This window comes from Strix aluco, chromosome 1 (assembly GCF_031877795.1).
Source record: "Strix aluco isolate bStrAlu1 chromosome 1, bStrAlu1.hap1, whole genome shotgun sequence".
NCBI classification, from domain to species: Eukaryota; Metazoa; Chordata; class Aves; order Strigiformes; family Strigidae; genus Strix; species Strix aluco.
In genome coordinates, this window is record NC_133931.1 from 80051619 (window position 1) to 80066431 (window position 14813).

The 14813-nt window shown below is 39.1% G+C and overlaps 1 protein-coding gene across 7 annotated transcripts in view; it reads right to left on the bottom strand.

Moving 5' to 3' along the window:
- Positions 1-14813, bottom strand: part of CTNND2 (catenin delta 2) — a 696862-nt gene that overhangs the window by 231012 nt on the left and 451037 nt on the right. For all 7 annotated transcript variants that reach the window (XM_074826001.1, XM_074825966.1, XM_074825976.1 and 4 more), the window contains one exon: positions 13868-14120. In XM_074826001.1, coding sequence (XP_074682102.1) covers positions 13868-14120 — 253 coding nt within the window. The remainder of the gene's footprint in view (positions 1-13867; positions 14121-14813) is intronic.

The following is a 14813-nucleotide window of genomic DNA, read 5'->3' on the forward strand; positions in this document are numbered from 1 at the left end:
AACCCTGCCTTCCTTTCTACTTTCTCTTGTTCTTCATCAGTCCACCTTTCTGCATTTCATTTCAAATTGAAATGAGCTTTCTGGAACAAAGATGTGCAATTTTATGTAACTGTAGCATGTACAGCAAAATGAAACCACTGGACCATTTAAATACTAGCAAGATGTGCAGAAACAGCAGCACAAACCCATGTTTTTACCTTTGTTTTACATATTAAAAAGTAACGCAGGCCAGTAATTCACCAAGCACTTCTCAGAACCTCCATTCCCAGTTGCACCGTCTCACGGGAGTTGCATCATTATCGCTATCGTGTGCATATATGGAGACAAATACATAAATCCTCACACCAGTCTCCTTTTCAATGGGATCCTAAGAGAATTCAGTATTACAAAGCCTAAATTTTACATGGGTTTAGGGAGAATGAGAAAGAAAACGTTCCTACCCAAAATGTTCTTTCCCTGAGGTAAAAGAAACGAAGTCAGAGATTGTATTTTTTACATTACTACAACACTCGGCTGAAAGCAGCCATCTCTCTTCCCTCTGAGCTTTCTAAGCACTCAATTGGTCTTCCAATTCCCAGAAAACTCAAAAGCTACATTTACTCTGTTTAGTTTCCATTCTTTTTTCTGGCTTTCATTTCAAAATAACATTATTATTTTTCTGAAGTTACTAACTAAAACCAAATGTCTGCATACGAAAATTACTACTTGCTCTACTAGAATTATTTGCTTTTCTTTTTTACCACTGAGAAATGAGTTCAAACTTCAGTCTTACTAGGAAAATCTAAAACGTGTTTCTCTATAGATTTAATTAAAATTTTAAAGCTGGATCCATGGCATCCAGATTGAAACAAAATCCTTACTCTTCAGAGATGTTGGCAGTAGAAAATACTTCTCTTGTTACACTGACATCTTAACATTTGAGTGATAAGCTGTTATAATAGACAGCTATTATCCAAAAAATGTTATTTTCTTGTTTGAATCAAGCAGTTTCATCTGTCTGAAAGTAGGAAAAAACCCCTGAACTGCTTCTAGCTCTTGTGAACAGGCTGAGAGACTCAGCTGTTGCATTTAACAGAGGCACAGGGAAACAAGCGCATTTCAGAGGAAACAGACAGAGAAAGTTTTCGCTGCGTGTATCTCATTGCATATATTTTGTGAACTTGACAGCAGTGCCTTTTAAACATTCTTCCCCCTACACAGGCAGTTTCACAAAGTGGAGAAAAATATATCGGTAAAACCCTAGTCTCTGCCTATACTGAGAACAAATGTTGAACCTCAAAGTACCCTCACTGAATTTCTGAAATTCACTAGTTTTCATCTTAATCTAATAAAACGTCATATGAAAGCTCTGTCTTCTTAAAATTCTTGTGAAAACTAACACAGGTCCAAAAATCAAAATCTGCCTCGTAACCACTGACAAAATTTGACTCACTGTCAAATTTCCATTTAGAAGTTTCTTTGCATTGTTGCATTTACTCCACTCAAAGTTTCACTACAAAGTAAACAGAATTTCCTCTTTGAAAAGCCTGCAAGATTTAATCTATATATTGCTTATATTCAGCACAACTGGGAGTGCCATGAGCTTAGCTTTCCCAAGAAACTTGCTATACCAAGGAGCTAAATCAACACCACATGCAGAGAACTCCATCTTCCAAAGAAGTTTAAAATGTTAGAGAAGTGAGGTCATAAATAGTTTATTTAAAAATGTTTCTGAAAACTACTTTGTGCGTTTCATTATCCTTCAGGATATGCTGAAATTGTCAACACGAGTGTGACAGGCTACCTTCACTATTCTGCATGTCTCAGCTGTCACCTACCAGGTCTATCATTCCTCTGCCATCCATCCTATTCTTAATTTTATAGAGGCAATACAAATAATGCTCTGAAATAAATTTTAGAGAGATTGATGCATAGACTGTTTTCTTGGTTTTTTTCCCCATAAATGTCCTTCTGAAGGAAAACAGCTCTATCAGTTCTTCCCTTCACCCTTCCAAAACACTGATTTTTTTTTTTTTTTTTTTTTTCCTTTTAGCAATGCAGTGCAGACTTTTCCTCATCACGGATTCTTGAAAAACATTTGAGAAGCTGATGACTCCTATCCCATTCCTACTGCTAATTAAAAAAAAAAAAAAAAACAAAAAAATAACCCCTAAAACCACAACACAAACACTTCACTGAAACAGTGAAACTAAGTCATGTTTAACTTGACTAAAAAGCAAAACCTAAGCCAAATCCTGATTTTATTTTAATACAACAAAGGGAAAGAATATATAAGTTCAGTATCAGACAGCTTTATGTCAATGAATATGTAACAGAACAAGAATAAGGCTTCTACATTCACATTTCAAACTATTCTGAGAAGCTGTTTGCTTTATTATTATGAGGTGAATCTAGCCTAGTAATAAACCTGCTGGGGATAAGGAACTCTTGTGCTTAGTTTCACTGTACCTATGTGTACAACCTATATGATTACAGGCATATAGGGGGTGGTAAACAGGCTCCTCAATGAAAGTATTCCCACCTAGCTGACTTGAAAACTGAAGCAGCAGGAACCCATAACTGGAAAGAAAAAGGTGGAGAGGTGTTCAGTGTGCATTTTGAGACATCAGCTCTTTAATTTCTCTGTGAAAGTCACATGCACACATTTGTTGATAATGAAATTTCATTTAGCAAGTTCCCCCTGTGAAAAGGCAGCCTCCTTCTTCCTATACAGCATAACCAAACTGCTCTAAAGTCTCTCTTACCAGACCCAAGAACTGGACTCCCATTTTTACTGAAGTAACGTATATAATCTTAAATACTTCAGAAGGAAGCTTTTGTGCAGCACTTCTCTGTTGTTTTTTTCTGGGGCGGGGTGGGAGATTCTGGTGTGTAAATTGTGCAGAAGAGAAAAAGGTAACAGATGGTTGCTGGAGCCGTGCCACAGAAAATGCAGTGGCTGACAGGATCTGTTATCCCTTAGTGGCTGCAGATAAAACCTTTACAGTTTAGGATAAAATTTAATTTAAAAAATGTAGCTGCTTACAAATGAAAAAAAAAATCCACTAGAGAAGACTATGCAAAGAAGATTTGATCCCGCAGAGAAGATTTTATGTATTTAAAAGAATTTCTACATACATGAGAGGAAAAAGCTTTCCCTAAACAGAGGTTCTACGATTTGGCTACCCACGGCACATTCTGTTCTCAGATAGGATGGTAAAGGCACAGGAGAAATCAAACCCCCTTCTCCCACTTTTTCCTGAAAAAACTATCTAAGATCAAAACATCTAAAGGATCCTCTGTGCGCCAATTTGTGTGCAGTCAGAGCTTTACAAGACATTTGGCAACTACTCTGATGCAGAAAAATGTCAAGCCTTCCCTATTAAAGGCTATTGGAAGGGATCACAGAACTCTACAGAAAACGCAGAAAGCATAAATAGGGTAACCCCTTACAAAAGCCAACTTCTTGCAGGGAAAAAAAAAATTCCATTCATTTTAAGGCAATTCAAGACCATAAATTTAGGTAGAGTGATACAAACACCTACGCAATTACAGGATCGCATCACTGAACAACAGAGGCTGCTTCTATCCATGAATTGTTGGACGTGAATTACAACTGACTTAAATGGTTCAAACGTTTTACGTCTTTAACTAAAGTAAACTTTATTAACAGCAAACTATTGTTTGTGAGTAGGCTCACACACCCTGACTCTCTGCAAGCAGATAACTAACCACGCACACACGTTTCAGAGAAATGCAGCTCAAAGTAATGAACCAGAAAGGGAACAGCAGCAATATAATTCAGCCAGCAGGAAAGTATTAACTCCACAGAAATACAAAAACTTGTAGATTGCTCCAGGCTCACCCGCAGCCCGGAGTCCTAGCAGGGATCTCCTGGGCTTCACTGACATGGTTCCTTTGGGTCCTCCCTGCAATGCAGCAGCAGCTCCAGCCTCTGCTGCTGGCGAGTGAGGCTGTTCCACCCTGTCATCCTGCATGTCCGGCAATCCCTGGCTGAGCATGTGGCATCAGCCTACCCTTAATACAAGGGCATGGGATCGGCAGTTCTCCAGTCAGCACCATTTCCCCTCACAGTTAGTCTGACAGGCAAGTCCCCTCCAAGGAGCGCGCCAAGGGGCACTCCTGTTGCAGGCTGTCCCCGTGTCACCTTGTGGCCGAGGAAAAGTAGTGTGGTAATTTTGCACCCGCATCACTGCCTTGCTAGTGGGAAAATCCCAGGTCATGAACATTATACCTAACATCTTACATACCATATCAGGCCTTAGGCCAGGGGAATCCACACCTGGAACACCCTTCTGCTTCTTGTTGAGACATGTTAAGAAATAAAATAGAATTTTTTTTTTTCATTGTTCTGACCCTGTGATTTAAGGTCAGTTCTTTACTCTGCCAGAAATTGTTCAATACATGAAGGTCACGTGATATTCTGCGCTTCAACCATCTATAAGCCAAGAACCTCATACCGCAAAACTGTTGTGGAAATAACCTTCCTGAGTTTTGGAGGCATAGAGAAGTCCCAGGTAGAAATCATGCTGGTGATTCTGTAAGGAGATAGCCAGGACTATGGAAGTGCAAACACTGCACTAGTTTGCAGTGGTTTGAGAGGACAATGAAATTACGTGAAAAGCAGCCATAGGAAATTTAGTTTCTGAATCCTTCCAGGACTCGCAGGGAGTCAAGAAGAGGGACCACTTTTCATACTAGTAACGTGCTGGAAAAAGTGAGGCTGATCAGCACAGCTTCTGAGAGGGTAACACAGAAAACACAATCCTAACAGAAAGGTAAGGGAGTTGCATTTACTAAGACACTGTGTTACACCTGTGTTGTCAGTATTCATTCCTCCCACTTCCACCAACACACACACACAATCACTTTCCTTTAGCCTCATCAGCTACCAGGGCCAAACTTTCAAACTAAGTTTTTATATTCGAGATGCTCAAATTCAGGTAGGTGGAAGGAAGAACATAGCATCAAACGAAAAATCAGCCCTCCTCTTTGAAATGCAGTATGTGAACCAAATATATCATGTCCTGGAATGGAACAAAAGAATTATCAAGCTAACTTCAAATGATTTTTGAAGAGTAAAACACTAAATTCAAATACTTTAGTCTTTAAATCTGTGTAGCTTTTGCTCATTCCCTGAAGTAAATTACTTATTTTACTTTGGGACAGAGTTTGCACAGATCTTCCTTTCCCCTTATGTGCCCTCCTCCTCCGTATTTTTACCTTTGGTATATTCAGGAAACTTAAGAGGTCTTACTCTGTCCTCCTTTGGGCTAAGAAAATCTTTCAGATTCTTTCCAGGTCTTCAGCTATCCAGATCCCTCCACTTCGTTGCATGGTAAGGATAAACGTGACACCATTACAGGTGGATGGCTGGCTAAACAGTAGGTGATCCCACTGTTGCTGCAGTGGCTTAAAAAAACCCAACTAACAAAAAAAAAAACCAAAAAAAAAAAACGCCAAGTAAGAAGAACAAATATTTCACAGTAAGTCTAGAGACTAGGAGTTTCCCTGGCAACAATGGCTGTAGGATTTCTATGGGGTGGCTTTTGCTTCCTAGGAAACCACCTGTTTAATGCTAAGAACTGTGATGCATCTCTGAAACTCACTTGTTCATTGAGCTCCTGGAGTGGGGCAGTGGAATGGGGTGAGAAAAAATCTAAGCAAAGGTGATGGAGATTGCCAGAGGCACGGTGATACACTGGAGAAAGAAAGATTAGGGGATGGACTTCACATCAGGCTCTAATGTTGAGTGAGCTGGCAGAGATCGGTCTATTCCCATCTAACATATTTGATCTACATAGATCTACGGTTCTTAAAGTCAGGCTCTTAATTTATAAAAGCTATAAAGTTCTGTTAGAAACTAATAAAAGTTGTTGATCATTCTTTCCCTTAATCATTTTTAGCTCAGCTCTACACTAGAAACATTATTTCAGCAAACTCTTGGTGTTATTCACTTATGGAAATCTCCTGCACTCTAAATGATGCATTTTGTACAACAGCTACGTAATTAGCTGGATTTTGTTTCCTGCCTATAAAATAGTTGTGCAACATCACACCGAGGTCCAGCTTCAGAAACTAACAACCTCTGCAAAGCAATTTATGTCTAAGTGTTGAAGATGATTTTCAATTGCTTTTTTTAAGGAGTAAATTGGAGACTATGTGTCCTAATTTTAGCAAGCTTCCTCAAAATTTTGCCCATTCATCTTCTCCACCTAACACACTTCCCTTCCCTCCCTCCCATCATGTTTCCCCTGGAAGTAATAGCAAAATTATCCTTTGAACTTCAAAGCAGCTTACAAATTTAACTGACTTTCAACATCCCTGTAAACAGTAGGGTCATTATTATCCATTTGGCTGATGAGATGTCCAAGAGCTACTACTGAGAAGCTTCTTATGTGGTTTATCTTGCCAGGAGATCGTAACAGCTTACATGAGCCCAGTAAAGCCTGAAAGTATGGTTCTTCTCCATGTTTTTAATGTCTGGTTGGAAAATATACTTACAACATTTTCTGGCTCTTACAGTCTGTCATCACAGAAAGGCACCACGCAGATTTTGCATCTGTCAAAGTTTGCAAATGAGCCACAGGATACTGAGCAAAATGTGTGGCAAACAAAGGCAGAAACTGCATTGAGACACATATTCACCATTAGAAGCTCAGTTATGCTGTTTAAGAACCAGAAATGAGCTATGGACAGTATGAGGAATAGGTACACTGTCCACCTGCTTCTTCCTGGATGAATGAAGCCATTAAAATATGCAACAGATTAAGAAAGAAACAGAGGAAAGGGCTTTGTTACCATTCATGAAGTGGCAGACCAGCATTATGGGGGGGCGGGAATAAAAAATAAAACTCTCCAAAAACCAGACACTGGTCTCATCTCCCCCCCAGTTATTAGATGTGCACTTATGAACACTTCATGGAGCTCCAGCCTGTCCTCCTGAATGCCCTGTATCATTGACAAGTACATAAGTGGCCTTTCACTTCTGTCCCTCCAGCATAAGGGAAAGGAATTACCTTCTGGTAGAGGGAGAGGATTATAAGAGCTAAACTTTCAGACCAAAACAAGAGATGAGGCATCATCTGTCTCAAAATTACACTCTGTATACTGCATAAATAACCTACCAAATAAATTGGCTACATATAACCTGTTCTACTCTGCTGATGGCTTAGGAACTGTAAGCTCTTCTGGACAGACTCATTATTCAAACTACATGGACCAGCACCGTCGTGTTACTGTGATATACCGAAATTGTGATGTTCTGTGATTACAGTAGGGCAGGTTTGTTAATGATAGGATCAGATTTCTTTAAAGACTGGATTGCAACAAAACGGAGTGGCCTCTTGCACTGTCAATAAAATGGTACTAGTCACAGAGGAGAGGAAGTGGGTGCTACTGCTTCATGAGCTAAAAGCACACTTTATTCCTTCAGTACACTTCAGGGGCTTTTGTGTTTTTGTTTGTTTGTTTTTGACCCCAAACATTTCTCTCAGGAGAAAGGAGGTTGCTAAACAACATGGGGCAAATTCTAGAGAGAAAAAAAATAGCAAATACAGGTGGATGCTGTTGTGCATACTGAATCGCATTTGCTGCGCTGTGAAATGACCCCACCTATGCCCAGTGCCTCCCCAGCCATTTATAAACCACCTCAATGTAAACAGTGGAAAGACAGAAACTGTTGCCACATACAGTGATCATTCTGCGATTCAAATACACACAAAAATAAGTTTTTCCAAGTTCTGGGGGCCACTCCTCTATTTCACCACAAGTTGACACTTGCATGGACCAGTTAGCTCCTCATTTATTTTGTCATGCTCAAGCTGGAACTAAACATTCTCTACAAAAGTCTTTTCCAGCCAAGGTTTCCAACTATGTAAGTCTCCTGAAATCCCAAATTAACAGACTGTAGGATAGTCTATGGATTCCCACCTCACCTATTTTAAGAAAGCAGGCTTCATCCTTAGTTACCTACAGCAGGAAGGGGAAACAGATTGCTGTTTTATTTTTTTTTAATCATACCTGCTATGTTTTCTCAACACTATTTTGTGCACTGAGTAAAAATTCATGCCTTCTATGTAGAAAGGATCTGTATGAGGAATTGCACTTTGCCCTAGACTCGCTATTCTTGAATTGCATGTATTTTTATGCTGTTTAGTCTTCCATTTTATTTTAAGGTCAGCTTTTCATACTCAAAGAAGTATTCATTAAAGCCTGAGAGACTTACAATTTTTACATAGGGAAAATAGACTAGGTATTTCCTTGCTAAATGAAAGATATACTTAAACACAGAGCCACAAAATGAGTGCTCTCAAACACCATCTGCCTGGTTCTACCAACACAAGGGGCCTGGCCCATGTAAATCTGATGCAAAAAATTCTTAGCAGGGAGTTAATAGGATCTAGGAAGTTGAACCATTTACTTCGGGAGGTAAGCCTACATTGCCAAACATTTACATGCTCAGATCCACTAGAAATATGCTTCCCATGGCTTTTCCCACACCTTTGGAGAATCACCTTCCCTTTTACTTTACCCTTAATTTCAGATAAAGGTAAGAGGCACCTTTGAAAACTATTGAGTGAAAAGAAGAGCTGCCTATCACACATTGTATCATAGAAAAGTGGGAAGGTACATCTCCAAGCCTGTTCTGTCTCATCCAGAGCAGGAATATGAACTTCAGTCTTCTACGTCTTGGGTCAGAGAGTTACACCAGAGACCCACCAACACCACCAACAGCCCTCTGGATTCTGAAAAGCCAAACCCAAATCTCAGGACTGACCACAGCAGTGCTGCACAGTGTTGTCATCAGCTGTACTGTGGTCATGGCAAGGCCTTCTACTCCACCAGAAGTTTCTTTCTGAAGGTGACAACCCTTCCCAAAGAAGATACCAGTCACGTTCCCATCAAGACGTCCAACCTCCCCCACATGCAGGTTTACCCTGTTGTTTTCTTACCTCATTACACAGCTCAAGTGCCTGGCTGCTATTCAAATTTACAGTAGACTAACACTATTAACACTGAGACAATCCTTGGAACAAAGTGAGATTAAATATATGTTGAAGACTCCTGCAGAAACATTTATCTTTTAGTAGGCCATGTTCCAAATTCTATGTGCTAATCTTATAAGCAGTTTTACTGGAGCACAGAAATTTAACTAGAGTTTATTTTACTTTTATCACTTTTCCTACAGAAAAAGAAAGCTCTCTAGCTTGTATTTTGCAAACGGAGCATTTTTTGGGGGGAAAAAAAAGAAAAGAAAAAAAAAGGATGAAACTTACAGTTCACACAAAATGTTCTGTTCTAATTTATTTCCTTTCATAAAGTCAAAAGGAAGCCAGTTTAAAAATTTGTAAGATAGACAGACAGCATCATCATCTTCTGCTTAGGAGGAAATTAAGGCCAGTAGAGGTAATGAAATGGAAAGTTGACTCTGAAAGAGCAGAATGGAGCAGAAACATTTCAGGGTATTACAGTTAAAATATGCAATACCTGGAAAACTCTGTCTCTATGCTGGCCTATACTCAGAAAATTCTAAAGGTGAGAACCGCTACGAGATAGCTGGTTTTAAAAAGTTGCAACATGATTCTACTGCTACTGGTTTTGGGGTTTTTGTGTGTTTTGTTTGTTTGCTTTAAACAAAAGCCCAATCAATATTGTGGTCTGCTCTATAATGAAGAATGAACCCTTTATAGCTTCATTCACCAAGTTACCCCATTTCTTCTGAATAAATAGTTTAAAAGGTTCTGAAACATGTCTTGGGGAAGAGGATGCTACAACGGAAAATTGTAAGTGTAGTTCAATATAATTCAATGCAATATGAAAATGGACATTTGTTCATTTTCGGAGCCTTAATGGAGTGTATTCCACATAATTCTTGCTGTTAACTCAGCGTCTTGCCAGCTTCTTTGCAGAAGAAGATGGGTGTATACCGGCATGTAAATAAAAACTGGTAAGAAGAGAAATCACAAAACAATGAAGGAAACAGGCTGACTCAACACATCAAACCAGACACAGCGAATTCAAAAACAAGCAAAACCACTGTTACTGCAAAACTTCATTGATATGTATTTAACTGAAGGATGTGAAAATTATGTGTTTTTCATCTGTTATGCAGCAAGTGTGATTTATCAGCAGCTGTACGTGTACATGGTTTCTTACTAGGTTAAAACTGCAAAAATTAAATAATTTACACACATTTGTCAGGTTTGTATTTTGGAGTAAAAATTGGAAGGCACACAGACTGACAACTGGATACCGGCACTTACATTTCTAGGGCTCCCCAGTTCCCCTAAAGTCTAGGAATAGACAAACCTTAGATAATTTGTTGGTGCCAAGAGACAGTTTAATCTTCCCTAAATGAAAGTAGGCTGGAAAACATCACTTGAACATATATTTCTGACACCTTAAAATACTCATGACTTCTCTCATTCACAGTTCAGCAGGAACCAAAAGCAAGACAACAATTAGAAAATAAATATTGTATTCTTTCCCTCCCTATGACACTTTTTCATGTAAGAGATTATGGCATGAAACCGTTTATATCACAGCCCTACTATGTATTTCTCTTCATTTTTTGACATGAAATAAACATAAAACAATGCTCTGAAGAATCAAACCGTAAATTATGTTTGATATTCAGCTCTTCCATTTTCCATATGCAGAACTTAAGTTTTATTTCTGACAGGTGATAAGGGGCTTATTTCCTTTTTAAATAACAAAGCCTCAGACTCTCCACCAGTATAGATGTATACAGTTTTTACTACCTGTTATATGAGCTTGTATCAGCTACAGTCTACCTGTGTAAATTAAAAATTATCCCCTACCACAAACTTGATAATAAATGTCTTGATACTTTTTAAAAACAGTATTCTCCTAAACTTTAAGTTAATGAACATTAAACTGCATTTTATGACAGTTGGATGATGTAGAACAGATGTTGAGCTAAAATTTCATTTACCAAATGTCAGCTCAGAACATATATGTAAAACTGGAGTATTAGTAATCCAAACTACATGGTGAAAACAATGGAAAAAATTGTCAACTACATCTGTGCCTGCCAACCATTTTTCTGGGACTTCAGATGAAAATTCTGCCTGAACTGAAGATTCCAGAAAATAATGTTCAGTTTTAGGAACTCTAATTGCTTATTAGGATCAGTACATTCTCTTCTGGGTATCTATTTCTCATCTTGAGCTGACTGATACATAGCAAACACTAATCAAAAGCCTGCAATTAGTATGCTTTTGTCTTGCAGATTTTCCTCTGCCAGTGAGCCTTTGTTTGGACCTCTGGTTGGACAGGTAGGCTCAGTATCTGAAAATGATGCCTGCCATTCCCCTCCACGATTCGTGCCAGTCATAAAAAATCCCAACCAACCAGGCCAACCAAAGGAGCAATACGTCTGTAATGAAACTCAAAACTTATCAGTTGACAAATTCCATTTGCTGAGGAACACGTTTATTTTTTTCTTGCTGCTTAAGGTATAAACAATAACCCTCTGAGGAACACAATGCAACTAAACACAGCCATTTAAAGTCTTTCTTGTATTCGGGCCATGTTTTCCTTTTCCTAAATTCTAATTATACCTCCCATGTGCTACCCTAAATAATTTCTGTCCTTCCGTAATATTTTTTCAAGCATCTGGAAAGTCTTCTGTCCCCTCCTTTCCACACTTGTCATTTATCCACATTTTTTTGTAATCTATCCATGGAAATCAACATGTTAAAAGTCTCCTGATTGCTTTTATTGCTTTCGTCCAATCTCCTTCCAATTTTTCAATGTCTTTCCAATAGCAGCAACTGCTGTAGGCCACAGATAGTTTCACAAGCCAGTCTGGTGGACTGTAGCTTCTGGGGACTAAGGCATAACATAATCAGGTGTGCTTCTGACATTTCTTTATAAGAATTATTCAAACCAACAAGTAAGGGCAGCAATACTGAGTAAAAGACACCATGCACAGCCCATGGATCAAATGAATCAGATCAAGAGTCATGCAAACCTCTTTTACAAAAGTTATTTTGTAAAATCCCAGTCCATCTAATAGTAATTAGTAATAATATTTAATGATCCCCTCTAAAGAGTTTATGAAGTTCAATTTATACCTGCTCACTTCTGCTTTACCTACAGAAATCAGTATTCATGAAAACACAAATGGTATCACAAGACAAGAAAGAACCAAAAAGCAGGCAAATGAAAATCTTGCAAGAGGAAATCTTCTTTTACAAGCACATATCCTATACGTTAACTGGCTGACAGTTGCAAAGTGATAGCAGAGCAACTAAACAGAGATAACCTTTTCTTAAGAAGATATTGTCTAGGACCTGTAGAGTACCGTAAGTATGTGTTTCCTGCCTACAGGGAGTAGTGCCTTCAACATCATCATGCTTCTCCTACGAACATTTGATATAGATTACAGTCATTTCTCCTCTGGTTTACTGCACTCCTAATGTAATGTTCTTTAAGTCTGAACAAGAGACAATTACAGAGCAAAGCTCTTTTTTCTCCATGGGCTTTTATGTTCTGGAATACAAATATATCAAAATACCAAGGTTTCAGAAAAAGACTGTTTCCCTCTGGTTACCAATGCTTGCTCTGGGGTAGAGGGAAGAAGGAGAGGAATTCAATTTATATTTTTTCAACTTTCTGGAGGAAAAGCTAAGGGGGAAAAAAAAAGGTTAAAGCAGAAGTTTTCTCAATAAGTAAAACTCTGCAATGGCAGAAGTAGCTGCAAGCAGTGATGTTTCTGATGTGCCATAAAATTTAGCTGTTGTTGTGTTCACGGCTGGAGAGAGAGAGAGAGAGAGAACTGCTGTAATGCTAAACAAGTAGAGAGATCAGGTTGTATTTGCTTTTTTAATGCAGGGAGAGAAATCTTTTCAAATTGTTGCTTAAACACCTCCAGCATTTTTGTTGGGGGCAAATTTTTGGGCTCTCCTATCATTAAATTACACATAGCAAAAATAAATAAACCACACCATCTGCCATAGAAAAACCCTGTATAAATTAACACTTTCAACAAGTTTAAACTTAAGTTACCAAAGAGATTTGCTTTCTTTTCCATCAGAAAACTGAAGAAAATCACCAAGTGATTTGAGGATTACAGTTAGCATTTCCATTGCCATTATCATGGAAGTCAAATCACTCGCCAGAAAACTCTCTCTCTCTCTAATAATCTGCCTGCTTGGGGTACGTATGGCTATAAAGCTTCCTCCTTGCACCTTCCCTAGGTATAGGAGGATGGTCATGCCTCACAGCAACATTAAAAGTTGTACTATGTATTTAAAAAGCATGCACAGTAACAACCATTTCTGCAAAGCTGTAATACATACATTCTGTTACCACGTACTGGCATTGGAAGCCTGCACAACACATAGGGTAAAGCACAAGCCTGATTAAGTGTTGCTTCCACATTGCTGTCTCATTGCACAATACCAGAACATCGTTTTCTGTAGCTTTTATGAATATTAACTGCAGACAAACCAAGAACTGTAACAACTTCTGCCCAAGGAGAAACTTGAAAATTCAGTCTGTAATGGTTACAGAGTCAAAACAGTCATACCACTCCTCCCGTTTTCAGACAAAATTACTTTCCATAAGCTTTTGAGGGGTGGTGCTACTGCAGGCAGGCTAAACACACACGTTCAAGACCACACGTATAATTTCGTTTCACAGAAGAGCTCATGAGAGCCTTCCAAGGCAAAGCATTAGGACAAAGTTGTTATGCAAACAAAATCTTTCATGTACAATCAGAGGGTTTTGGCTTTTTTTTTTTTTTTTTTGATATTCAACAGCAAAAACATACAAAGCAAACTGCCATTACAAACCTCTGCATGATCAAGAAATAGTAGACAAGGAAGGTTTCACCCACCTGGGATCTTTCTGAATGCTATCAATGGAAGGTGACCTAGCCAAGGTCCCTTCAGGTGGGATGGCTGGCCCAGATTTGCTGTATGGTGATTCAACAGAAGGACAATACTGCAGCTGTCGGTAGGGGTCTGCGTAATTGGAGGCTGGGCCGGCCGCATAGCTGGCCCTCTGGAAGGTCGCTGTTGCGTTCTGTGTGCCGTGTTGACTGCCTGTGCGCTGTAAGGGTACGGAGTCGACACCAGGGGAAGATGGGGCTACGACAGGAAAGTAGGGACAAAGTAAAAAATTGAGGACCTGTTCACAGAAATGGTTAACCAGGTCTAGGCAGAGGAAAAAAAAAAACACACACATATAAAACAAGGGTCCAAAAAAACATGAGAAAAAAAAACAAACAACATTGTCATTTTCAAAACCATTGAAGTAAATAACTTGTCAAACGAATTTCTAAATGACATGCCACTTCTGGACTAGAAGACTTTTTACACCAGTTAAACAGACCGTAGCAGTGCTTTTCACTTGGGGTTTTAACTGCACTAACCTGAAATGAAAAGAGTGCAGAAGCAGCATGGGAATAGTCAAGCTAAGACTCACGACCACCACCAAGTGAGGCTTTTCCAGACCTTACAAGGGTGTGAATCAGTCAGATCCACCAGCAAAAGGAGGGTCAAACCAGGCTCAAGAGTCCAAATTGAGACAGATGGTTTTATGGCAGAAGAAACAGACAGGCATAGCCATCCCAAATTTGTAGCCCTGGTATCCATAAAGCAGGTAAAACCAGACACCTGCCTACTCTTTGTTAAATGTTCTTATGCGCATTTCACCTTAAGTAAGACTTAGGGGACTGATACTGCTAACTCAGTCTGAAAAAGAGCTAAGCACAAGGTGATCACGTGGATGTCTTAATGCATGCCAGCAATGGCTGTGCTCATACACCACAGCTCAAGATT